The sequence below is a fragment of the Xiphophorus couchianus genome, chromosome 2 (assembly GCF_001444195.1).
Source record: "Xiphophorus couchianus chromosome 2, X_couchianus-1.0, whole genome shotgun sequence".
NCBI classification, from domain to species: domain Eukaryota; kingdom Metazoa; phylum Chordata; class Actinopteri; order Cyprinodontiformes; family Poeciliidae; genus Xiphophorus; species Xiphophorus couchianus.
This window is the reverse complement of record NC_040229.1, coordinates 5,718,059-5,743,229: the sequence shown is the minus strand read 5'-3', so window position 1 is coordinate 5,743,229 and position 25,171 is coordinate 5,718,059. Positions and strand designations below refer to the sequence as shown.

General features: G+C 38.0%; 4 protein-coding genes and 1 long non-coding RNA gene across 7 annotated transcripts in view; 4 read left to right on the top strand and 1 right to left on the bottom strand.

Moving 5' to 3' along the window:
- The first annotated feature begins 3,116 nt into the window (after positions 1-3,116).
- Positions 3,117-6,455, top strand: LOC114150324 (protein FAM180A-like). The gene is made up of 3 exons (XM_028026677.1): positions 3,117-3,460; positions 5,690-5,787; positions 5,861-6,455. Exons 1-3 carry the CDS (start codon positions 3,121-3,123, stop codon positions 6,188-6,190), a joined length of 768 nt encoding a protein of 255 aa, XP_027882478.1. The 5' UTR covers positions 3,117-3,120; the 3' UTR covers positions 6,191-6,455.
- Positions 6,456-7,093: 638 nt separating this feature from the next.
- On the bottom strand, positions 7,094-15,836 carry slc23a4 (solute carrier family 23 member 4). The gene is made up of 12 exons (XM_028026665.1): positions 15,389-15,836; positions 14,797-14,931; positions 13,870-14,027; positions 11,721-11,880; positions 10,393-10,574; positions 10,024-10,144; positions 9,783-9,939; positions 8,737-8,990; positions 8,499-8,663; positions 8,295-8,403; positions 8,134-8,229; positions 7,094-7,914 (listed from the first exon to the last, which is right to left on the bottom strand). Exons 1-12 carry the CDS (start codon positions 15,434-15,436, stop codon positions 7,676-7,678), a joined length of 1,824 nt encoding a protein of 607 aa, XP_027882466.1. The 5' UTR covers positions 15,437-15,836; the 3' UTR covers positions 7,094-7,675.
- On the top strand, positions 14,909-18,292 carry LOC114150333 (uncharacterized). Its single transcript, XR_003596724.1, has 3 exons — positions 14,909-14,985; positions 15,086-15,193; positions 18,220-18,292. It is a non-coding gene; the product is annotated as an uncharacterized LOC114150333 (long non-coding RNA).
- Positions 18,293-19,316: 1,024 nt separating this feature from the next.
- On the top strand, positions 19,317-22,120 carry LOC114161473 (intestine-specific homeobox). The gene is made up of 5 exons (XM_028044776.1): positions 19,317-19,667; positions 19,759-19,812; positions 19,902-20,050; positions 21,597-21,710; positions 21,785-22,120. The coding sequence occupies exons 1-5, from the start codon at positions 19,448-19,450 to the stop codon at positions 21,929-21,931; spliced, it is 684 nt and encodes a 227-aa protein (XP_027900577.1). The 5' UTR covers positions 19,317-19,447; the 3' UTR covers positions 21,932-22,120.
- Positions 22,121-22,218: 98 nt separating this feature from the next.
- bicd1a (bicaudal D homolog 1a) overlaps positions 22,219-25,171 on the top strand; it is a 34,835-nt gene continuing 31,882 nt past the window's right edge. For all 3 annotated transcript variants that reach the window (XM_028044763.1, XM_028044745.1, XM_028044754.1), the window contains exon 1: positions 22,219-24,335. In XM_028044763.1, coding sequence (XP_027900564.1) covers positions 24,120-24,335 — 216 coding nt within the window. In that variant the 5' untranslated portion in view covers positions 22,219-24,119. The remainder of the gene's footprint in view (positions 24,336-25,171) is intronic.

Here is a 25,171-nt window from a genome sequence, read left to right as displayed (position 1 = left end):
TAAAATGCATAAAATCATACACACTCTTTCCAGGCTTTTTCACATTAAATTTTCATTTCCACACACTCGGGTCTCACTGTTCAAGGCTGCGTTTTATTAAATGTCTGAGTCCAACCGGTCCATATTCCACATGAATCTCTCAGTTGGTGTAAAAAGCTCCAGGAGTCTTTATTATTTATGATCTGTGTTTTGGCACGATTTCTGTCCAGAGAATGAGAAACTGGAGGAATATGATGACACGTCTGAAACATAAATCAGAAACTCTCAGCTGAAAAAGCCTGAATGATAATCAAACTTTCCAGCTTAGAGAAGAACACTTTTCAGAATTATTATAATAATTATTTATTTTAATCATTTTAATTTGAATAATTAATGTAATCATTTAAACTAGTTATTAACTAGTCAATAACTAGTTAATAATTAACTAGTTATTGACTAGTTATGGTCAATAACTAGCAAGTTAATAACTAATTATTTAATTAAAAAATGCAAATATTAATAAAATTATAACTTATTGCATATTACCGATATGTATGATGAAATAATTTTACAAATAATAATAAATTATATATTCAATGAAACATTTTCCATTAAAAAAATTAAAACTCATTTAGATGCTTAACTTCAACTCATACGGTAAACATTGTAAAAGCTGCAGTAATGTCTGACATGCTGTGATCTCACATTAACAGTTCTGACTGTAAAACAGCTGACGTCACTGTAAAAAGCTAAAAAGAAATTATATTTTATTTATGGGCTTTTTCTTCCTCTGCAAAGTGTTCAGAATCCAGCTCATCTCACAATAACATCTTTATTTATTTTACATTTAGAAAAATCTTTTCTAGCATCTAATCTCTGAGCCTTGTTGGTTTTACAGAGTTAATACGACTTTTTGTTCAGATTCACAGTAAAAAATAAGAGAAGGAAAATAAAATGAGTTTCATGTTTTTCCACGTTGGGTACAGTAAGTTTTCCTGACGTTATAATTTTTTGTTGGAGAGGAGAAGTTGTGCTAAACGGTGAACGAAGCGGCTGTCTGGGTTCTGCAAATGTTTTGATTCTCAGGCATCAAATAAGTTGAAATAATAACTAAAATTTCTCTGTATGAGGTTTTTGGCTTCATTTTTCTAATTATGGGCAATAACTAGCGTAATTTAAGAGACGTAATTCTGTTTCAGTCATGCTTTGATCAGCTGAAAAATATACAAAAATATATTTAATTTGTTTTTATGTTCGTCATTACTGTATTTACTTTTAGATTTAATAATAAATTAACTATTATGTGTATTTATTTGTTTTTTGGCTAATTTGTTCAAGTGCTCCAGCTTTCCAGAATATTAATGTGTTTTTATTGTTTGTCTGGTATTTTCTAATTTGTTTTTGTGTGCACTTATAATTTACTGTAGCTGCCTAACAATTATTGTTATTATTTATTTTCTGTTCCATGTTTTATGTTTGATGCTGGTTTGTCTTAATTTCAATAAAGCATTTTGACATCCAGTGTTTATGAAAGAGTAAAACAGCTGCTGTTGAAAGAAAGTAAAGTTGATCGGCCTTTCGGTTATGTCAGAACCAGACAGTTTCACTGTGGATAATGATTTTGTCTCAAAGTCGCTGACTTTTGTTCTGGGTTCAATCTGCACATTTTGGACCAGAACCCGTCTCCTTCCTGAACGCCATGATGGTTGGACGTTCCTATCATGTATATGGTTGAACAGATGAACTTCAAGAATCTGGAAATTGTTCCCAGGATGAACCAGACTGGAGCAGCTCCCAGATTCTCTGGATCTCTGCTGACGTTTTCATCACACCAGGAAGCAGAGGGTTCCAGGTGTGTGTAGCCTTAAGGCACACACACACACACACACACACACACACACACACACACACATGCAGGTGAGACTCTAATTAACTCAGGTGTGTTTGCTAACTTGTCAGAGGTTTGTGGAAGAAAACCCTAAAGGTTTGATCCAAGTCGTACAGTCTGAGACTGGATGTAAACTTCTGAATTCAAAGAAAGTTACAAAAAAAAATCTTGGTAGGTTTTCTGGCTTTTTGTTGATTCTAATTGACCTGAAAAAGAAAAGTTTCTACTGATTTAACTCCAGACAGAGATTGTTGTGAAGGAAAAATTTAGTAACAATGTTTAAATAAATTTGAATGTACACTTTATGATGTTTTTATTAAAGGTTTGCACTCAGTTGCAGCTCAACAGGACATATGCTCTTCTGACCCTCTTCAGATAAATGAAGAACAGGCTGTTCAGCGGTTAGACATGTTAGACATGGCTAAGGTGATAAGCCTAGATTGTAGAAATTCAGTTTCTAGTATCTGTTTAGCCATCAGCAGAGAGGCCTTTTTGGAGAAATGCCTTACGTTGAGCTGTGAATGTGTATGCAACTCTGCTCCACTGGAACTGACAGATAAGTAACGTATAGATTTTTACCTGACACTTGAGCCAGGGGGTGTGGCTAAGTAATGTGTGATGTAACCTATGTAAATGAGGGGACGTTCAGCCCCAAGTCAGAACTCATCCGATTCTCACCGAGATGTGAGCTTTGTATGTTTTCTCCATTTGCAAATGTTAATTAAAGCTGTTTGTTCTCTTCTAAAGCTGAAGTTTGGTCTCGAATTTTGTGCAACTTAACATTGTTTTATTAATTTTATGTATATATATAATCCATATGTAAACTTTTGGTTCCAGCTTTTTCCAGATTTTTATTTGTTAAACATATTTGGGTAACTTGGTAAATGGGTTGAATTTAAAGATCTGTAGTCACGGCAACCAAAAATGTTAAACGTATGAATAATTTTCCTTCAACTTCACATACATACACACTTTGTGTTGGTCTGTTTCATAAAACTCCCTTAAAGGGCTGAGGATACTTTTCCAAGACTTTCCTAAGTTTCTTACATGCAAACAGAAGCTGAAAGTAACATTTTAGACATTTTTATCTTTCTTTTTCACTACAGGATGTTAAATACAACATTAATTTTTTATCCAGAGGAAAAGGAAAGTGTGGCACAAAAGTTACCAAAATAAACCAGAAGCAGGAGTGTGAACCTGAAACCATCCTCACGTTTAAATGCAGCTGCAGAAACACAAAATAGAGAAATCAGATGTTCAGGGGAGGGAAGAGAGAAAGAGAGTCTGAGGACAGCAGTGAAGAAAGTTTACTGGATGGTGAAACACGGAGCTGCTGGACTGGAGCTGCAGGGACAAACCAAACCAGAAGACAGAGACACAGGAGACAAAGACAACCAGAGGACGCAGAGACACATAGTGAAATAAAACCAGGAGGCAAACCAAAGCAGAGGACACGGAGTCTTCACCAAGACAAACTTCAGCCTGGTTTCCATCCTCAGTTAGATACGGTTGCCATGGTTTCCTGGAGAATAGTGATGTTTGGACTTTTCTACTGCTTCATCAGGACCGGGGTCACCAAGTCCCAGACGAGAGGTAAGATGGATTGTTGCTCAGCTATTAATAATAGCAAAAAATGTATGTTGTTGTTGTTCTAAATTTTATATCTGATTTTATATCTTTTTAATTAAAATATATACTGTATATATACTGTATATACATACATGTTTAGCATTGAGATGCAATTTTAAGCTTGAACAGTTTTGCTGATAGGCTAACTTAGACTTAGACTTAGACTTAGACTGACTTTGTTGTCATTTTGCATGCACAGGGTGAATACAGAACGAAATTTCATTGCATACGGCTCAGGACAATGTTTTGAGCTTCCAATGTTGTGAGGTTACTCCAGAATAAAATAAAATACAGTATAAAATATGAATATAAATATAAAATGTAAAGTGCAGGACTGACAGTAAAACTGATTTTAGCACAACAATAGTTTAATTAACCCTCAGAGGGCCAAGAGAAGTGGCTTTGTCGTCTTTGCTGTTGTTAGCACTTGTGCGTCAGATTTACAGGCGTTCCAGAAACACGCAAATACAAAAGTTCCAGTCAGAACTTAAGCATGTAAAAGGGGAAAAGAGTGATTAATCGTGGTAGAATGCTTACCGTGTTAAAATTGATGTAACTAATTAATCAAAATGAAAGTTCCAGTCTGAGTCAATAGTGATGTGAGTAATGCACCAAAGCCACTGACAACAACTGTAACTGATGGGACGTAAAATGTTATGAAGGAAAGTCAGTCAGTAAATCCTGGTGAATTTTCAGCTGCTGAACATCTGAGTTCAGTCTGCGACTCTGGGACATTCTGACGTTTTCCACATAATCGCCTGCAGCCAGGCGTGGCGGCCAGGCATGTGATGGTGCCCACCATTTAGAGAGATTTATGAACGCCATTCCAGTTTATGATCTTCATCATGGCTGCTCATATTGTATTTTAAAGTATGCTTTACAGCAGCAAAGCCAGAAAACAACATGGATCCAAGACCGTTTCAGTTTCTTTCATCATCCTCCAAATATAAAAGCCTTGGACTAAATAATCTTTTAAACATATGGCAACATAAAGTATTTTCTTCATTACTGTGAATAATAAGTAGCAAAAATTTTATTGACTCTTAAAAAATAGAATAAATTCTGACTTGTGATGAACCAGGCGTCAAGCTCAGACTCCAAAATTCAAACTTCTGCCACTGACCCAGTGTAAGAAGCAGTTTGGGAATCTGGAAATTGACATTTTTGATTCATATCTGTTAATTCAGACGAGATGATAATAGGAAGGCTGAGCGGATCGTGTTACGTGATTTTTAAAGTTGGACCAGGAGTTTGATGATCATTGCTTAAGGTTTAATAATGAAAACAGAAACGTTACAGGAGATCCATGAGCAGAACAGCTTCTAACTAAATATTTAACTGACACGCAAACCCACTTGCTGATAAGAGGAAGTGAACTACCAAAATAAAAGCTGGATCCCAATCTCTATCACTTGGCCGTCTTTAAAATGAGAGCTTTGATTTGTATCCATTATGTGACGTTTCATTGATCTGCTGAAACATTTATGAACCACTACAGGAAAAAGTGTTCAAATAAAAGTGATGTAAGAGAGAATACTGAGAAAAAAGAGTTGACTTCTTCGTCAGACTATTAATGCTGTTCACTTTTTTATCCTTGTTGAGCTTAGACTAATTAAGATTATTATAAAGAAACTGATCCTTTCCCAAATCAGTTTTGAATCCTGTACCATATTATTTAATCTAATCCGTTGATCTTTTTTATGAATCTTTGCTTTGCACTTTATAAAATGTGAAGAACCACAGCAGCAGATTGGCTCCTCTTATTTTAAACTACAGGATTAAATCTTAAATCGTTTCCGTTGCTGCACACATCCTGTTGTGATCGTTCTGCAACGTAAAGTTGGGGAAACTTAAACCATACGTTGCATGTTGAAATCATTTGGATTTAAACATGTAATATTTTCCATGTGTTGCTCCTCCTTTGATTCTCCTTCTACCTTTGAGGTTTAGTGTCTGCAGACAGAATTTGTCTGTAAGGTCAGAGGTCAGAGTTTGAAGCTCATGAGGTGCAGCAGAGCAGCAACCCTCCATTAAAGATAAAGTCGTTTTTTCATTTGACACAAAGATTTACCTGCTTCTGAGAGTTTGCAGCATTAATCCTGAACATGTGCATATAGAAGTAAAGTTGATAGTGAAGCTAAGCTTATTTAAATCATTCTTGTGCCTGTTTTCTTTTTATATATTTGCACAAAGTTCTGTTTCCTGCTGCAGCCAAAGTGAAAAGAGGATCTTCAGCAGCTGGAAATCCAACGTTCTACAAAACCATGAATGATGTCCATTTGTTATATGAGGTGAATAAAATAAATGTGACCCAGAAGTATCTTTGAATGTGCATTTTTGCCCATTCTTCTCTCTGTGTAACAGATCCTGATGGCCGGCGTACGTTTTGAGCCCAGTGGGGAGTTTTCTGTCGACGACGCTGAACTTTCTTCGCTCCATCAGACCAGAAATCTGAACTTCATCTGTGAGGAAATCTTTCCCAAGAAGCTAACGGACGTGTTTGGGCTCATAGCTGAGCTGTCAGAGCACAGCGCTTCGCTGCATCAGGAGGATTTTGAGCGAATCTTGATGACTTTGGTGTACACAACCCAGAAGATGATCAGCGCTGCTTCTGTTCACCAAAGAGGAATGTGGGGAGAATCTTTTGTTGGTTTATACAAAGCTATAAAAAGAGACCTGGCACGGACAAACTGAGCACCGACCCACGTTTTGGGTTCAATGTTTAAGTTTAATGTACATCACTTTAAAAATTCAATATTAGATGTTGCAACTGAAAGAAATGAGAATCAGAAATGAACTGAACCGAAATCAAAATGAAGAAATTACTGAAATATTCTCAGCAAAAGACGATCAAACTGTGAAATCCCATATTTACATCGTATTTACATCGGATATTTGATTTACTAGCACCTGCATGTAACTGACATCTGAGACCGAAAACAGAACAACTTTAAATGAGTCACAACACAACAGAGTGAAAATGATATGCAAATATGAGTGAAAAATATCTGAAAACTTTAATAAGAGTGTCTATGTTGGATTAATTTTAATCTCTTGTCATTAAGGATCCACTGTAAATAATAAATCATCTTGGATTTCAAAGCAAAGCACCACTGCATTAAATATCTTTCCAAAAATGTATCCAGCAGCAGCAGATCAGCAGACATGTTTCACTCCTCTTTTACCAGTTCCTGTTCACTGGTAAAAGGTGAGAAGCAGAAACAGTTACGTTTACATTTTTACAAATCCTGCCAAAGATTTTTTTAAATTCAGTTTTTGCTTTGTAGCCTGCATGAAAAAGATCAGAAACAAAACATCAGGACTTCGAGTCTTGGAGGTTCATGACAATCAGCCTAGACTGCGTTCAACAGCAGGCAAATACGACCCAAATCAGATTTTTATTTTTTTATTTTATAAGACCCAGGACACACTGGAGGGACTATGTCTCTCGGCTGGCCTGGGAACGCCTCGGGATTCCCCCGGAAGAGCTAGAAGAAGTGGCCGGGGAGAGGGAAGTCTGGGCCTCCCTTCTGAAGCTGCTACCCCCGCGACCCGACCTCGGATAAGCGGAAGAAGATGGATGGATGGATTTTTTTATTTTTTTGTACTCCAGTCTGGACTTCCCAATTCCAATTTTTTCACCCCCTTTGAAAAACTGATCGGTTCCACTTCCATATGTAAACTAAATGGTATCAGATAGTTTTCACAGTCTGCTGTCTGAAGGCTCACGTCACATTTTATCTGACTTTTACGTTATTGATGTGAACGTGTGTCATAATGCAGCAGCAGAAGAAGCCAGACGGTAAATCTGGATGTAAATGATAATAACGACCCACATCCTGCTGTCGGATATGGGTTGCATTCGCCTGCTGTTGCATATTTCTAAACTTTGTCCAGTCAAAGTATCTTAGCTCTGCAGTCGCCTTTTTATTTCTAAGAAATGGAAGAGATTACTTTCTTACTCCTTCATGTCCTTATTTTCTGAATTCCCCACTTGATCTCATTTAAAAATCAATGTAGCAGTCCAAACATGCTGCGAAATGAAAGATGAATTATTATAAGATCCAAACACTGTTGCTACAGTACACTGTCTCTGAGATGTTACAGAACCTGAGCTGCCTCTGGTGGGGGTGTGTTTGGAAAATCCCAAATGACGGCACCGTGACATGAAACCGTGGCTCACAACCCAACTCCGATCATGATCTGGCCCGGGTCTGGAGTTCCCAGCGGCTGCTTGGGATCCAGGGAGCTGGACAGGCCCGGCGGGCAGAACGGGACGTAGCGCAGCCAGGAGAACGAGGACAGGTAGGAGGTCAGGCCAAATGGGAGGTTGTAAACCTCTCCGGTCTCCAGAGTTTCACATGAATCGTCTTCATGAGCTTTGTTCCAGGCCAGGATGCCGCGCTCCTGCTTCGATCCTGCAGAAAACCAAGAAAACACAGTCAATATTTCTAAAAACACAGGAAGAGCAACAACATTTAGACCAACAACATTTTCTTCTGAAAACACTTTTGTTACTCAAAATATTATTATTTTTGGCCTTGTGGCCCCCCACTGCCTTCCCATGCTGTGCAGCCCTGGGCAGAAAGCCCTATGCCCTACTATGTCACTGAGGTCGTGTTGATGTGTGAGAGCACCTGGGACGGTGTTGTCCAACACGAAGCCGAAGAAACCGCCGACAAACATGCTGGTTGTCAGAAGAACCTGCAGCATCTGGTCGAACTCTACCACACCTGGAAACGACGGACTGATGCTTTTTAAAAGTTCATTAACAAAGTAACACAAACTGATTATGTACCTGTAGCAATAGCTTTGGGATTCTTTAATATCCAGTTGGGAATGACCAAACCAGAGAACATGGAGAAGCCAAAAATGAAGATATTTCTAGATGAATTCATGTCTGCGTACTGAAAACATGAGCAGAAATCTTCCAGTCAGAACAGGATCGTAAATCTTTTAGAAGCTTTCAGGAAACTTCCCTGTTTTAGCTTAAGGTGTTTACCTGCAAATTAGAGACTCCTGCTGCACAGATGACACCAAACATGACCATGAACATGCCTCCAATCACCGGAGAGGGGATGGTGGCAAATACTGCACCCATTTTACCAAGTATCCCCATGGCAACCATGAACACCCCGCTGGCCACTATGACCACGCGGCTCCCGACCTGCAGAGTCAGGAGATCCTGCTGAACTGTTTGCTCTTTCAATCTGATGCGGTCGCATGGAGAAGGCTGTTACCTTGGTGATACCGAGCGCGCCGACGTTCTCGCTGTAGGAAGTGGTTCCGTTTCCGGTTCCCCACGCTCCAGCCAGCAGGCAGCCGATTCCCTCGATGCCTATGCCGCGGTTGATGGCGTGTCTCGGTGGCGGCGGAGCTCCAGATAATCTTGCGCATGCGTGATAATCCCCAACAGACTCGATCATGGAGGAGATCACCCCGGCCAGGATCCCCACCACGCCGGCTAGGCTCACCGTGGGCTTCCCCCACTGTCCTGGGTTTGGTTTAAGGCAAAATGAAACAGAAAATGTCAGCGAACAGAGAATTAGCCTGTAGTAACGCAGTCTAGTTATCAGGAGTTTACATGGAGGATCGTAAGAGCCAGCTTTTGTTTTTAGCAGTCCACTTCCGGTTAAGGGTAAGCTCGCATTGGCATGTTAGCTAAAAATGTAGCTTATAGCTAAATATTTATTTTGCAGATTTAATATTTGGTGTCAAACTGTGACATTAATAAATGAATGAATAATGTGGTGAAAATAAACCCCGTTTTCATAATAGCTACGCTAATTATCCAGATAATTGCTGTTCATTTGTTACTCTAGTCAACAAACTAAACCCAGTGAGTTTCTGTCTCGTCTTTTTATAACGTCCAGTTTTTATGATGTCACTGTTTTCCTAGATCGTCTCCGTTTGATGCTTTTTGCATACAGTTATATTCAGAATTAAAATAATGCCTTTGAATAAGGCTCGTTTGCCAGATTAAAATATCTTTAGCCTGAAAGTGAAAAATGTGTTTTGGGAAATACAACCAGGCTGTTGCAGCTTTTTCATATTTGCATTACATCCTGTAACAGATTTGTTAGTTTTTACATAAATTGCATAATATAAATGTTGCATTATTATGTGAAAAAAATGCGAAATGATGTCAAGGCCTCAATTTTTTTACAGTCGCACAAATCTCCTCTGGCTTTAAATAGACACATCTCCATTTTCCATGACTTTGATATATATTCAGACTCTGACAAAATCCGATATAATCTTAATGTCTGATACTGCAGCATCTTACCTGGGTATGGGAAGGTAAACCAGGGAGCTTGGCTGATTACTTCTCCTTTTAGGTCTGTGCGTGCGAGGTAACCGTACTGCCCTGGTTCAGCAGGAAGAACATTATACGTCGTCAAGATGTAACAAATGAGCCAAGAAACTGTGATTCCCAACAAGACCTGAGAATCGAAACGGGCAACAACAACAAAACTGTCACAATTTACTCTATTTATAAAACATAAATCACTTCTTCAGTTACATACAGGGAGAATTTGAAAGATGCAGACTCGAGAAGTGTGAAGCTTTTTATCCTTGCTGTATGTAGGAAAGGGCATGGCTATGTGACGGAGGTACTGTGAAAACAGGATGATCAGGGCTGTGGTCCTGTCAGAGGCAGACAGAAGGAAAATTAGTCTGAAATTTAAACAGAAGATGGAGAAAACAGATTCTGAACAGAAACTATAACAGTCTTTCTTTGCATAAGGATTATCATTAAGAAGAAGGCATTGACATTTTTTAATCTTGTTGAATTTGAAAAAGAACCAGATTTAGAAACAGATTTCCTCAAAGACATAAACACTGTTTGGTGTTTTTTTTCTTGTGTAAAAATACAAAATAGTCCAAAGAATTACATTGAAGAGATGCCCCAGTGGTTTCCAGCACTGCTCCCAGCTGAATCAAACAGCGACAGACCAATAAGAGCAATAGTGGGAGCAATGGTGAGAGGTCCAATGAAGCGCATGAAGAGGCCGATGAGGCCAGAAAATCCAACAAACACCTGGAAGATGGAGCCCACAATAATGGAGCCCTGCAGCTAGAGTCAGAAACATCACAACTGGTAGGCATCAATCATTATACTCATTCAGTTACAGACAAGCAACGGAAACTTAATTTGAAAAAAGGAGGAAAAAATCTGATGTTTTATTTTCTAAGAATAAAATATTCTAAATATGTGATTCACTTTCGTCTTTGTTTTTGTAATACTCTTGTCTGCCACAAGAGGGAGTGTCGTGAACCTGTGCTAAGACCGAAATGAACAGTAGAGACACAACAGTTCCCCACCTCGTTATTTAAGACATTTTGTTAGGATAGTTTTAGTCTATAAATATATATAAAACGATTCTAAGTGAAATTATATAATTTAAGAGTTTTTATTTCTATCTGATAGCACATTGGCTGGTTATTGCTGAAATTAAAACCTCAAAAATACATAAAATAATCACAACGACGAAAGTCAACAACAACAAAAAACAAAACAATGATTGCAACACTTTAATAAAAAAATATAATTCATTGAGACTAAGAAAACAGTCAAAGTTTTAATATATATTTAGCTTGCTAACTAAACATGTTTAGTTTGGAGCTAAATATTAGTTCCAACTTGAATATTTAGCTAAGTAGCTAAATATTTTGTGGTTAAACTGCATATTTAGCCTGCTGGCTAATTATTTAGATATCTAAATATTTAGCCAGCAAGCTAAATGTATTTGTATGGAGCTATAATATTTAACCTCAAACTAATAATTTAGCTTGCTCACTGGAGCTAAATGGGCTATAAAGTTTGAAAACTGTGACATTTAGAAATGCATAAATAACAGTGAAAATGTGACTTTCAAAAATGAATTCCCTTTTTTTTCTTATGACAGGCTGAATAACTCAAATATTGATGTTAATCTTTGAGTTCCAAACATCACAACATTGTCACTGAGGCATGTTGCTAAAACCTCCAGCATTTCTGTGCACAGCTGCCATGGCTTGTGCTAAACCCAATTTATTTTTCAGAACACTACAAAAAGTGTTTGGTTTCTCTTTGTTTGCTAAATTTGGAGGTAAAACCCGGTGGAGTCATGTGACCAGCTGTTAGTTTAATTCAATTAAAAAATACTGTTGATCCCAGAGGGAAATTAAACAGGAGGTCCAACCCGTACTTTAAATGGTTAAATGCTCACAGTTTACTTACAGCTCTCATCCGACTCTGCCACACTTCTATGAACTCTGTGGACGACGTGTTGACTGAGCTGGCGTTTTGGGTCCAGGCAGGACACCTAAATTCTGGCATGGACAGCATCGCCATGGAGGGAGCCAGCAGCGTGAACGTGCCGCCTTGAAGAATGGGCAGCCTGGAGGCAAAGATGGCCGAGTCATTAATGGGCTGGTAAGAAAAATGCTACTAAAATCTGAAATCATTCAGATTTATTCATAAACAGGAAGTTTAAACATACAGTTTCCATCTGGTGCATATGTAAACAGTTAATTCAGATCATGTGAAGCTAGAGAGTGACTCTCCTATTAGACACACAGACTCGAGGTTAAGTAGGTTAAAGCAATCAGCTGCTAATGATTGTCTCTGTGCTGCTCACTATCTGCAATGCACATCAGACGTTCCAGTGAAGCATGTAAATCAGCATCATGCAGGAAGTTATTGGAGGAGAAAATGGCTGCAGACGTTTGCTTTGGGAAAGAAAAACTTGAACTTGTTGAAGGCGATGTTTTCCTGCCAGCTCATGCCTGAATGTTTAGGAAAGGACAAGAAAGCATCAGTGGTGCTAAGCAAGGAGAATGCGGGTTTTAGCAGAAACCAGATTCCGAACATAATGAGATGGAAATTCCTTGACTAATCCAGCTGTGACGACAGGATTCAGGAAGGCTGAGCTGCAGCGCTCAGAGCTGAAATCACATTTTAAATCTATGGTTTTCAAAGACAAAAACAGTTTTTACACCAAGTTTAATATCACCTTAACTCAGCATAACTAACAGGATCCTCACTTCTGTTCACAGAGCATAAGAAGGTCAAACATTTCTCCAGTTTTTGCTTTTCTAGCACATTGAAATGTTTCAGATCATCAAACACATTTAGAAATACAAAAAGCTGGTTTCAGAAAAACATTTCTAAACCACTCAGACAATGTGTGGAAAAGTAAAAACCCCTGAAGCTGATAACTGGATGTTTCAGCTTCTTTGTTCTGCTGTGTTTGAGTTTAAGGCAACAAACTGATAACTGGATGTTTTGCTTCAGGATTTTATGCAAGAAAGCAGAATTCATGGTTCCAGCAGCAACAGCAAGTTGTTCAGATATAAAAGCAGCAAAGCAGTCCCAGACCATGACACTGCCACTACCATGTTTGGCTGTAGGTGATGTTCTGTTTCTGGGAAGCGGTGCCAGTTTCACACCAGATGAAACAGACCCAAACCCTTCCAGAAATGTCTGCAGAATATATTCCTAAGAAGGACCATGTTACAACTCCCCCATGGAGGCCATTATTGCCATCATGACCTCTGACCTTAGCTGAGTTTAGCTTCCATGTGTGTGGATGGTGGTTCTGACTGAGGTTCTCTGGGCCTTAGAAACAGTTTCCTGACTGATAGATGTCAGCAGTCACATTTCCATCAATATTTTTTGATGCACATTTTGAAATATGATGTTAAAATGGTTGGTGAAAACTGAGAAATTTGAAATAACTTTCTCAATTTCTCAAAAAGGTTTGTAAGCTTGCTTGAGGTGTTTTTTTTTGTTTTGTTTTGTTTGTTTTTTTTTTCAACAAAAAAAAGTTAATGTGCTGAACGGGAGATGGAAACATAAAGGAAAATGATCTTTTCTTTATTTTCCAGAGCTGAAGCTGCAATTCTGGGTAGAAAATATTCACAGACAGACGTTTGTTTTATCTTAAATGCAAAATGTTTATCAATGTTTTACTCTTTTGGCTTAATTACTGCTCTGACTGTGTTGGTTTTTCAACAAAAGGCCTTTTTTATTATGTCTATACTTCAGTGAGCGATTAATCGATGACTACTTTAGTTAACAATTATTTCAATAATCGATTAATCATGATTTTAAAAAAATGTGATCCCTAAAAGTGTAAAACTGCTTGACAAAACGTACAAAAAGTCATAAAGTCCTCTTTTTTTTTTTTCTTCAAATGCTCCAGATTTCATCTGAAAACGACTCAGACCTGAAATGGAGACGATTGGCTAATTCCACTTTGATTCACTCCCCTGTTGAACTGCTGTGTTTAATCAACAACAACTAATAAAATCAGTCACAGGCAGTAAATCCATGCTAATAGTCCGTCATAAGCAGGAAATCAGATCCGTCTCATATCAGTTCCTACCTGATGCCAAAGGTGACCTGCAGCAAGGTGCAGATTCCAGACACGAAGAAGATGGTGCTGATGAGGCGGCTCTGTGTGAGGCCGTCATGCTGCAGACACAGACCCTGCGACAGGATGAGGGGGATGGCGATGATGCCGCCAAAGGCAGTCAAACAGTGCTACAGGAACACAGGAGGGACATTTCAAATTAAGCATGGAGGATAAAACAGTTTGACTTTTAATGCATGAATTCATTTAGTACTGAAACGATTAATAATGATGAATCAATTAGTGAAATTTATTTAATTTAGTATCGATTAATTGCTAACTGGAGTACAGACTATAAAAATGATCATTTGCTGAAAGAACAACACAATCAGAGCAGTAATTAAACCTAAACTGTGCAAAAATATGGACATTTTGTTTTTAAGATATTAAAAAAAATACTACTCAGAACTTCTCTAGTTTTAGCTTCACCTGGTTCAAATTCTGTAAAAAAAATCCTATTCAGTAACTTTTGATCAGTTGATCCATAAAATAATGACCAGATCATCCCTACACTGTTCTGATGTCCAGCAGAATAAACTGAGCTTTTCACCTTTTTAGCTGCAGATGCCTCCTTTACTTCACTACTGTTGAGTTTTATGAAAGAAAATGTTTATTTTCTTATTTTAAAAATTATTTTCATCTTTCAATGCATCTATAAAAAGGTTAAGTGGTTAAATGAAAACACTGCAGAATGTGGCACATTTTTTTATCTGATTAATCAATTTATTATCAGAATATTCTACTACTAACATAACTGTTAGTTGCAGCCCTAAACTTATTGAAACATAAACTCAGAACCTGATGCCTGAAACAAATCCTGCCTCTTGTTTATGTTGTTATGTAACTCTGGACTCCATGTTGCATGAAAACTGACGACTTTCAAAGCTTTTCCTGACAAACCTGAGCGCCTAAGAGGATGGAGAGGTACCAGGGCGGGACGTCTGTCACGCAGTAAGCCAGTTTGTTTGTGTCTTCATCGATAGACGAATCCAGGTCTTCTTCTTTTTCTTGTAGATCACAGAAACGTCCTTCCAGCTTCAGTTCGACAGACAGACACAGGAAGACGTCAGAAAAGAGGCAGAAGTGAAGGTTTGGACACAAAACACCCCCAAAGTTCATAAATTATTACAGAAAATTTAAATCAAATGTTTCTTCTTTTTGACAGAAATTCGATTTTTCATTTGTTTAGACCTGAGGCTGTGAAGGAACAAAGAACCTGCAGAACTTGGGTCCTGAAAATTCAATGAGGGGAAAAAAGTACTTTGGCTTTTACTTCCATCTTTAAGGCAGAAAAATGGTAATTTACAAACTGATTTTTGTATTTTCTTCAGTTCCAGATGTTGACAGCATGTAAAGCTTAATTAAGTAGAAAAGACAAGAAAAAATCCCAACCCAACACGTTTAATTAGATCTAATAAGTAAAGAAGTTCATCCCCAGATTTCCAGATATGTCATTTTTAGTTATCAAACAAAAACAACGCATTAAACTCACCGCAAAGGCATAGTTGTCGAGTCCATTGCTTTCCTTCTCGGAGGTCATGTCAGCTTCAACCTGCTGGCTCAGGTTTAGTTTCCAGAAGTTTGAGAAGAAACAGAAAAGAAAGAAGAGAAAACCAAACAAAAGGAAGCGGCCGGGAGGCGGGAGCGCGGGCAGGGTGGACAGCCTGCTAAGAAAAAGCAAATTTCAGACATGGGACTGCAGCTCGTGCTGACTGAAATGGCTCCAACCGAGCGCTCATGTGAACCGAATTACAACAGAAGCAGCAGCTGACCAACCAGCTTCTGGCAAGCTGGAGATTTTCTGTCCTTTTCACTGTAAAACAAACCCTAATCTCATAAGAAGAAACTTTTGAGGCCAGAACCTCTGCAGCCTGGATCCTGTTTTCACCTCCTTTCAGGATTATTGCTGTTTTTGTGGTTAACTTTGTTCCACTTTGAGTAAATCTTGTTTTTAGCTTTTTGTATCTGTTGGCTGTGAGCTTTCCTCAAACTGCTCCAGTTCCCTTCTAATTTTAACAACAAATATTTGTGTTTGTGACTATCACGTGCTGGCAAAGTATCGCACAACACAAGGCTTATTCATGAGCCGCTGTAAACCATAACTTCATTTCCCAATTTACCGTACCTCTCTATTTCCCTCCAAATGCCATTAGCTTCAATTACATTATTAGTGTAAATTGAGAGTTTGATAGCAGCCCACACCTACCTAGTTAAAGTCCAGAAGGAAGAAAGTTACTGTCACACTTCTGGCATGGAAATCTCTGCAGTTTTCAATACTGAAAATGCTTATCTCACCTCATAAGGCTGACTGCTTGAAGACACTTATGTGCATAAAACAGAAATAAACTGTGTGTATGTAGCAAATAGCATTTCACTCCAAACCTGAAGTCTATAATAGGTGCAAATGATTCAACAATACAGCTTCATGGAGGAGAGACGTGAAAAAACAACAAATTTTCTTCTTTGGTTTCATTGAAGTTGTAAAAACACGCAGATAAAGCTGCCAAAATGCAGCTTTTTCTGCGTGTTTTTACTCATAGTTTTGTCTGGACATGATTGTCGACACCAATAGTCCTCCTGAACGATGGCGACATGAACAGAATAGATTTTAGGAAATAGAAATCCCATGAGGCTCACAACCTGCAGCAGCAATTCTGAGGTCGGCTCGGTCCGAATGCGACGCTTTTCATCAACTCAGCTGTAAAACTTTTGTGCTAAAACATGAACTGAACAATAACATTTATACTAATTTAAATATAATATAGGAGTCACATTTAACCCTCTGACATTTCTGCACCACCAATATGAATATGATAACAAAGTGAACTCTGGGAATGATCGCAGCTCAGACATTAGCTGAGTTTGAATGTTAAAGCCATTCAAATCATATCTGCCCTTCACAGAATACAACCATCAACTCCAAATTAATCTTGACATAACATATTCTATAATGCCCTTACATATTGTATTGATGCTTCTATCTTGTTTTTTATTTTGTTCCTGAATGTTTCTTATTTTGAATAAAGTTCCTGGGAGAAAATAATCCTTCTAACATCATCCTGTGAAAATCCCTTTCTGCTTGGCTGAACATCAGCACAGTGCAGGACTGATCTGGAGAACATTTTCTGGATTAACAGATTAATATTTGGATAGCAAAAGGTGCTTAATAGGAGATTATTTTACAGGATTTAAAGGTAAAGCTAAAACTGCAACTTGAGTTTTGGGTAGAACAGATTTACAGAAAAACCTTTTTTATTATTATTCTTAAATACAAAGCTTTTTTTTTTCTTTTTTGCAGTTTTGGCTTCATTATTGCTTTCATTCCAGTGTGAAAAATAAAAACGTTTTCTCAGTGAGAAATTGAAACTAAAAGTTAAAATTATATGGAAAATTTTATACTTTTTTTGCTTGTGGTTGAGAATTTCATCTTCTTTTGTAAAATGTTAAAACTCTTCAGGAAGCAGAGCCTGATCTCATGTCATAATCACCAAATGAAATTCTCCTGTTGAGGTCATTTCTCCTTTATCTCTGCTGTTTCTCGTTGGGAAATGTCCCTTGTTGCTTCCCGTCCTGCCGGTCAGCAGCTATTGTTTTGGGATCTTGTGACGACGTCTGTAAAAAATCCATTTGGTTTATGAATCCGCCTCAAACAGCTGAGTCGTTTCCAACCGGTCAGTGGGGGGCGTGACGGGCTGAGCCTTCACATGCCCGGCCGCCGCTTTCAGTTCTGTCTCATTAAAGGAATCTCCTGCTTTCAGGCTCTTTTAAGGATTTAACGCTGGAACGGCGAAGAGTTAAATCAGCTGATCTCCAAAACAGTGCAGGAAGTGTTCAGGTCCCAGTTAGACCCACAGGAGACTCGAATGGGACTGAAAAAACATTTTAATGGATCATAAATAAATCTCCATATCATAAACTGGTTAATAGAATTTCTTGACCAATTTGTTGCTTTAACTTTAGTTAAATTTAAACTTGCTGTTAATGATAATTATATTATTCGTGTAGATTATATTGTTGTCTTCTGTTGTGTTTTTCTTCGCTGCTCATGACTCCCCAGTCTGCATACAGACGTGAATCACAACAAACAGCCTTTCTGCTGAGAGCAACAAGAGTTTAGCTGTTTAATTAATAATTATTTAGATTCCTGAATAAATGTTTTAAAATGTTTTTAGGTTCAATATTCTGGGGAAATTTGTTGAGCAGATTATCAAAATACTTTGATTGAACTTTGACCCTGAAGACTGGAAGCATTTTTTACTAACACTGTTTTTCCAGACGCAGCATAAACTAATATTTAATATGATTTGTTCATTTTTACCTCAGGTTCTCAAATCATGGTACGATTACCTCTGGGGATACTTGGCCTGCCTTTTTGCACTCATCAACTATTCACAAGGTAATTATAAGCAGACAGTAATATGGAGCTAACACCAGAAAACATCTAAAAGAGTAAGCCAGGTTTATTTGTTTGGCTCATTTCAGCAACAGAAAAATTCAACATGTTTTAAATTATGAAAACATAAAAAGGATGCTCTGCACTGGCAGAATACAGGAAAGGGATGAAAATTTGTAATATTAAATCAATAAATTCCAGTGATTATTAATCAAAGGCAGCTAAACAGCCTTTAGTTTAAGGAGCTCAGTGTTTCAGCACATTTGCTGTTTTCTGGATGTTTATTCCAGATTAGAGGAGCATAAATTATTTCTATATGTTTGGTTCTAATTCTGGGAATTAGACCAGAACCAAAAACCCGACGGGTCTGAAAGGTTAATACAACAATTGTTTTGTTTATTTTTATTTTTTTAGTCAGACCTGTGAAGACACTGTTACAGTAATCAATGGGTTCAGAGTTACCTGGTGATATTATGCAGAGCTGTGTATTATCTGTGTAATTATGGAAACTAATTGTATTATTAGTTATAATCTGAAGTAAAACACACATTTAGAATGATGCTTTAGAACAGAAAATCCGTTTTGGAAAAGTCTTGCTGGTTCTTGGATAAACTGTATGGAAAGGTTGAGAGGAGCTGCCGGCGCAGGCCGCTAGAGGGAGACAAATTCCTCAACCAAAAGTCTTTTTTTAACGTGATGAGATTCTCCTGAGTTTCTGAATGGAAGCGGAGAACAGAAGGTGCATCAAGGCCAAGGTGATAAACATTACCTGTGCAGTAAACCAGGTGATAAGAAAGAGAAGCAAATAGTTGAATATTATCCAGGTTTCAGACCAGATGTGTAGCTTGTACATAATTTCTCTGCAGTTTGTTCTGCAGAGTAAGAAGTTCTGATTCCTCTGATTTGACATCAAATCTGTACCAGTTCTGTCACTAATTGGTACATGCTGATTTTTAAGAGTTTCCTGGAAATATTCTGTTGAGCACTGATGCTCCACCTCCATGCTGACCATGTGATGCAGGTCAAACATAGACTGCCAGTGGAGGGAGGACGCCACATCGTCTTCCTCTGACTGAGCAAACACTGCACACTCTGTTTACCTTCACAGCTCCTGATACCGGAGACCCTGAGAAGATTTCTGATCAGTTTTTACCTACAATGACCAGCCTGCTGGTGATGGGAGATAAACTGTTGGATATGTGGACAAAAGGAGAGCGAGAAAAACAATTCTGTGTGGATGAAGAGAGGGAATCACGGCAGCACAAACACATTTCCCATTCAATTGAAGAAATACTAAGAAGACCGATCAGAAAAGCGGAAAGAGTTCATCGAAACTGCTCTGTTATTAAAGAAAACACTAACCAGTTCTCTTACACAGGTAAGGTTTTAAATCTACCATTAATTAACAGTTTGATTTAAAATGTAGCCAGGAAATAAGTTTTTCCATTAAAGCTTGTCACTGTTCATAGATTCCTCACAGAAAAATCATGAAGAATCTCCAAAATCTGCCACAGAAACCAAAAGTGAGTATTTATTAACTATCTGGGTCACCTCTGTAAATGTGGCATTTATTTAACCAGCAAAGAGATTTTAAGAAATTGTTCACCTGCAGGTCAGAAGAGGAAAAGGCAAACCAGGGTGACGTTCACGCCGTTCCAGGTTCAGGAGCTAGAGACGGTTTTCCAGCAGACTCACTATCCAGACGTCAACACCAGAGACGAGTTGGCCGGCCGCCTGCAGCTGACGGAGGGACGAATACAGGTACAACACCTGCTGGTGGGGCTGCTGCTGAGGGTCCATGACCAAAAGGACGCAAACAATTCCAAATAATGATATCTATATGTAAACAGTCATATTTAATAAATTGTAATGTCCTTTCCATTTATCAGATTAACCTGTAGAAAATAACCTTTTAATTAATCCCATGTTTATCAATTAAAAATATTTGTTATTGGTCTGATTTAATAATAATATGCCTTTATTTCCTGATCAAATGTAGCCAATATCATTTAGAAATAAGAAATAAATTAAATAATCAAGTTAAGAGTAATTTTCTAATTTTAAATGTTTGCATTGGATGTAAACAAAAATAATTAGCAGAAATGAAAACGCATAAATGTTATTGTAAGTAGTAATTTATCCCCAAAGTATGTTAAGAAAACTAATCAGCAGAGTTGAGCACCGCTAACTGAAAGGTTAGCTGCGCTAACTGAAAGGTTAGCTGTGCTAACCCAAAGGCGCTAAATGATATGGAAAATCTGATACTTTTTTGTTTTTCTCCTTTCTGAATGGAGAAAGGATGCAGGTTCTTTCTCCATCTCTTCATTCACTCATTTTTGTTCATGAGACAAAAATGTCTCATGAAATTCTGAGACATTTTTGTTTGAGCTGCGTCTTTAAAATGATGTTCAAAATAGCAGGCATACGAAATAAAATTCACATTAAAAAATAAAAAATTAATTCATGTGTTTAAAAGAAATTTTGTGAAATAATAAAAAAAAAACATTATAAACATCCTTTAAGGCATTAAGACATGGTCAGTTTGCTGCTAACACAAAGGCAACATTCAGTGTAGCAAATACATTCTTGCTAATTGTTCTATATTGTCTGTATTTTATTTTGTTCCTGTAGGTTTCTTGTTTGAAATAAAGTTAATGGGGTTTAAAAAAACAGAAAGGAAGCTGATGTGTATATAGTTTTCACCCTCTTCATTATTAGAGCATGAGTATAAATGGCTAATTATTTGAAAAAATTCTTAACAATCGATAACCAAAACTTCTTCACAGATGTCTAGATTTATTCAACTGAAAGTTTATGAAACAGTAAATTAGTGCTTTAGAATTTATCCAGAAAATTTAATTTCCAGAAAACTAAGTATGTTAAATGTTTTCATAGTTAGCAAAGTGTTAAAGCGCTAAGCTAAAATTAGCTCTGCTATTAGCGCACTGGCACAAATATGCCCAACACTGTTAATCAAGCATACTTTCATCCAAAATGCTTGTAAAACCAAGTAATATTACAAACAGATTGCTTAACTGAAGTAAAATTGTAATACTTGTTCAATAATTCATGTTTTGGTAATGTGGGATAAAAACAAAATAGAATTTTTTAATCTTAAATGCACTGTTTCTTTATTTTTTTATCGCTGCTAATTTCACTGAAACCGGTCGTAAACGGCTTGTTGACCTTGACGGAGGCAATTCCGCGTCTCTTAAACTTTTCTCCTTTTAATGCCTTTGACTACAGCTTTGTTACATCGCTTTGCAGATTTCATGTCCCAATAAAAATGAATTTTATTGTGCTTCAGATTTGGTTCCAGAACCGCCGAGCAAAGTGGAGAAAGTCAGAAACACTGAAGGAAATTGAGGTGATGACCAGGCAGCGGATATGTTCAGCCACTCATCCTCTGATTTATTATGAGGTACTGAGACTCATCATCCAGGCAGGTTGTTTTCAGGTTGTAAAATCACTGGGATTTCATTTTGTCTCTTCCAGGAGCCGATTGTTGACCCGCTGCGCTGGCTGACCTGCTGGACACCTGAACCATCCAGGCTGTTTTTCAGATCCACTCCAACACAAGGCAGCACACACTGCCACAGTCACAGGACTCTCTGCTCCGACCTGTACGGGACAGAACCATAGCCCCGCTCATTATCTCACAACGTTCAAAGTTTTAAAAATCTTTTTTATATAAAATGTTTAAAAAAATGGTGGACTTTTGAACCAGGTTCTTTGAAATTTAACCTTAATTCTCAGAATATCTCACATTGTGTGCTGCGCTTGCTACTAAAAATGTTTAGCATTTTCCAATAAACCGAATTTCTGAAATGATTTTTGCATTTTCTTTAAATTTTGCAGATAAATCTGTGTACAGATTCAGCTTTGAAAGCAGCTGTGCTCTACATGTCTCTCACCAGAAACCGCGGCGTTGTTATGGGGGATAGCATTTAGCCTTCTTCATGACACCACACTTCCTTGTGAAAGATAAGATAAGCCCATGTCATGAAAAGTTCATCTGTTTGACTTTCTGACAACCTCTCCTTATCTTAATTTGGACTTGTAAGACGAGGTTATTCACAGGTCAGCTCAGTGATTTGGAGGGCTTGTCAAATCAGTCCAAAGGCAAAAATATCACATAGTGAAATATCTTTACAGCTAGGAGCTCACATGTTAATGCTGGAAAAGTTCTGCTTCTTTACAGAGTATTTTCTACAAATGCCACTTTGTTTTAGAAAGTCAAGCTTAAAAAAAGTTTCTGCTTGTGCAATGATCTAAACAGTTCTTAATTCTGCTTTATGTAATAATTACAAGTCCTCAGAAAGATAGCAAAACACCACCTTGCAGATCAATTCAGCAACCTGATTACAGGTTTATGAGAACGGCTCAACTTCTCACCCCGGCTGTATCTTTTGTTTACTGCCTGAGTGAGAAATTTATTACTGCTTCACAGAATTAAAGAGGACAGAAATAGTTGGCAGGGAGCAGCACAAAAAACCTTGACCACTGTTGTATAATTGCAAATTATCACAATGAGGGCGATAAAATGAATCAGTGATAATTGTCAGACATCAAATGCTTTGATTTTTTAAAAGCAAAAATAAAACATGTAGCTTTAGAAATTATTTTATAGTTTCTCATATTTTATCTGACTTTGCCATTTTTTACAGTGCCACTCCTGTTTTCTTTTTTATCATTTCCTGCAAAGTACTTTGACACTTTAGTGAGAAACATCAATTTGTGCAGCAGAAACTTTTCACCTGAACTGAAGAAAACATAAAAAAATAGGGAAAAAAAGTCCTCAAATACACCAAACTCAAAATATGTTTATGGGACAAAAATCTAATTTCTTATTCCTCCCACAATAGCTATTTTATAATTAAAAAAAACAAGTTACACATAAAGACTTAGACTTTACTTAGACTTATTTTATTGTCATTGCACAAAGAAACATAAGTAAAATTGGCAATGAAATGCCATCGCTTGGCCACGAGTGTGTCTATAATTACATAATAAACAAATAATGTATTGCTAATTATATATAACTTAGTATTTTTCGAGCAGGATTAGACAGTTTTTGTGATGGGATTGTTGGGCAATCTGATGGCCAGTGGGAGACAGCTATTTCTGAATAAAAAAAGAATAAACCAGAAATAGCATGAATTTATCAATAAGAACATGAATGGGATCAACTTTACAGAATGATTTTAGGTATAAATAATAACAGTAGTGTAAACATTTTTTGTTTTTTTTTCTCTGATCATCAAATAATGAAGAAAAACAAGCAGTTTTTAGATGATGAGTTAATTTATTATCAGAAAAGCTGCTGAATCTAAATCAAACTGGCTTGTGAGAAAATATAACCTGTTATTAACTGGGATTCATCATATTTTTTCATCTCAACTGTCACTAGTTACATTTATATGAGTAACTTTGTGGAGAAGGGGTGTGAATACTTTAGGGCTGCCTGACAAAGTATGTTATGTCTTAAAGTAACCAGAAGGTGGCGCCCTTCAACCCATGAATAGGCAAAAATGACACTTTCCGTTTAGTTGAGTGTCATCAACACTGACCTTGTTTTAGGAAGGTTTCATTAGTCATAGTTATTCATTTTTGATACTATATAGAGCAGCTAACATGTTGTGATTTCCTTCCCGGATATTTCCTGTCCTCTGCTTCCTCTCCGAGGAAGAGGAAGAGGAGGAGGAGGAGGGCGGACACTCAGCATCCTTCAGCCTCCGCCCGCCTCTCTGGCTCTGCCTCCATCCGACACGGCGCTGGATCAGACCTGCAGGGGGTGGGGGGCAGAAAAACACACTGCGGAAAGAGGGCGATGGCCGCCGGTGGTGGATGCGGGGAATCGGTGGATCAGTACCGGGCCGAGGTGGAGAGGCTCACGCAGGAACTGGCCGAGGCCAACCGGGAGAAGATCCGGGCTGCGGAGTGCGGGTTGGCCGTCCTGGAGGAGAACCAGGCGCTGAAGCAGAAATATGCAGAGCTGGAAACCGACCAGGAGACCCTCCGGAAGGAGCTGGAGCAGCTACAGGAGGTAAGGCTCCGGAGTGGGAGCGTTTGGACCCGCGGGGACGGGAGCGCAGTGCGGTCAGCTGCTGCTAAACTTGTGAGCGAATCATCTGGGAGGGTCTGCCCTCCGGGAAGGGAAAATAATTGGGCTGGTTATCTAATCTGATCTAATCTATGACTGGAAACTGGAAATCCTTCAAACTGAACAGAGATTAAAAAAATGTTGGAAGCTGATAGTTTATAAGCTGCACAAACTGAAGCCTGCAGGCCCAGTTCAAACCCAAACTCCCAACAAATAATACATCCTGTAGGAATCTGGACCCGCTGCTGGGATCTCTCATCTTAATATCTACACTTTTAAATTAATTTCACATTCGGCACACTTATTAAACTGTTGGATGAGGTTTTATGGAGATAAAACCAAAACATGAGAACATGTAAAATCCAATATATCAGAATCCGTCACCCTTGAGCCAAAGTGGCTGAAGAAGTTCTGTTGGACTGATTATACATTTGGTCCATTTGCATCATGGATCTGTACAGCAATGAGACCCTGATGCTAACAGGTTTGAGCTCAAGGTTATGGAGAGCCAATAAGGCGAGACGAAGCATTTCTGTTCAGCTGAACTTTGCAGAAAAACCTTCTGCTTGTTTGTCTCCTCCAGATCTGAACATCTACTGACCACCATGTTTAACCAGCTTCCATGTCTCCACAGCATGATGCTGCCACCATCTGTACCGTGTTAGTTAGCCTCAACGCATCCCGTTTTGCTCATTATGGCATCTGTGTCTTAAAGGGGCAGTATTATGTGTTTTCCAGGCATTTTATAATACAATCAGGTAATTTGTTATGAAAATGCT

Coding starts and splice junctions, on each gene's coding strand:
- LOC114150324 (XM_028026677.1), top strand. CDS start 3,121: ATGTTCAGGGGAGGGAAGAGAGAAAGAGAGTCTGAGGACAGCAGTGAA. Junction 3,461..5,689: donor CACCAAGTCCCAGACGAGAG/GTAAGATGGATT, acceptor ATTTGCACAAAG/TTCTGTTTCCTGCTGCAGCC. Junction 5,788..5,860: donor ATGTCCATTTGTTATATGAG/GTGAATAAAATA, acceptor TCTGTGTAACAG/ATCCTGATGGCCGGCGTACG.
- slc23a4 (XM_028026665.1), bottom strand. CDS start 15,436: ATGACCTCCGAGAAGGAAAGCAATGGACTCGACAACTATGCCTTTGCG. Junction 8,991..9,782: donor GTTTACCTTCCCATACCCAG/GTAAGATGCTGC, acceptor AACCAAACCCAG/GACAGTGGGGGAAGCCCACG. Junction 8,230..8,294: donor TCCCAAAGCTATTGCTACAG/GTACATAATCAG, acceptor CGTCGTTTCCAG/GTGTGGTAGAGTTCGACCAG.
- LOC114161473 (XM_028044776.1), top strand. CDS start 19,448: ATGACCAGCCTGCTGGTGATGGGAGATAAACTGTTGGATATGTGGACA. Junction 20,051..21,596: donor TGACGGAGGGACGAATACAG/GTACAACACCTG, acceptor ATTGTGCTTCAG/ATTTGGTTCCAGAACCGCCG. Junction 21,711..21,784: donor ATCCTCTGATTTATTATGAG/GTACTGAGACTC, acceptor TGTCTCTTCCAG/GAGCCGATTGTTGACCCGCT.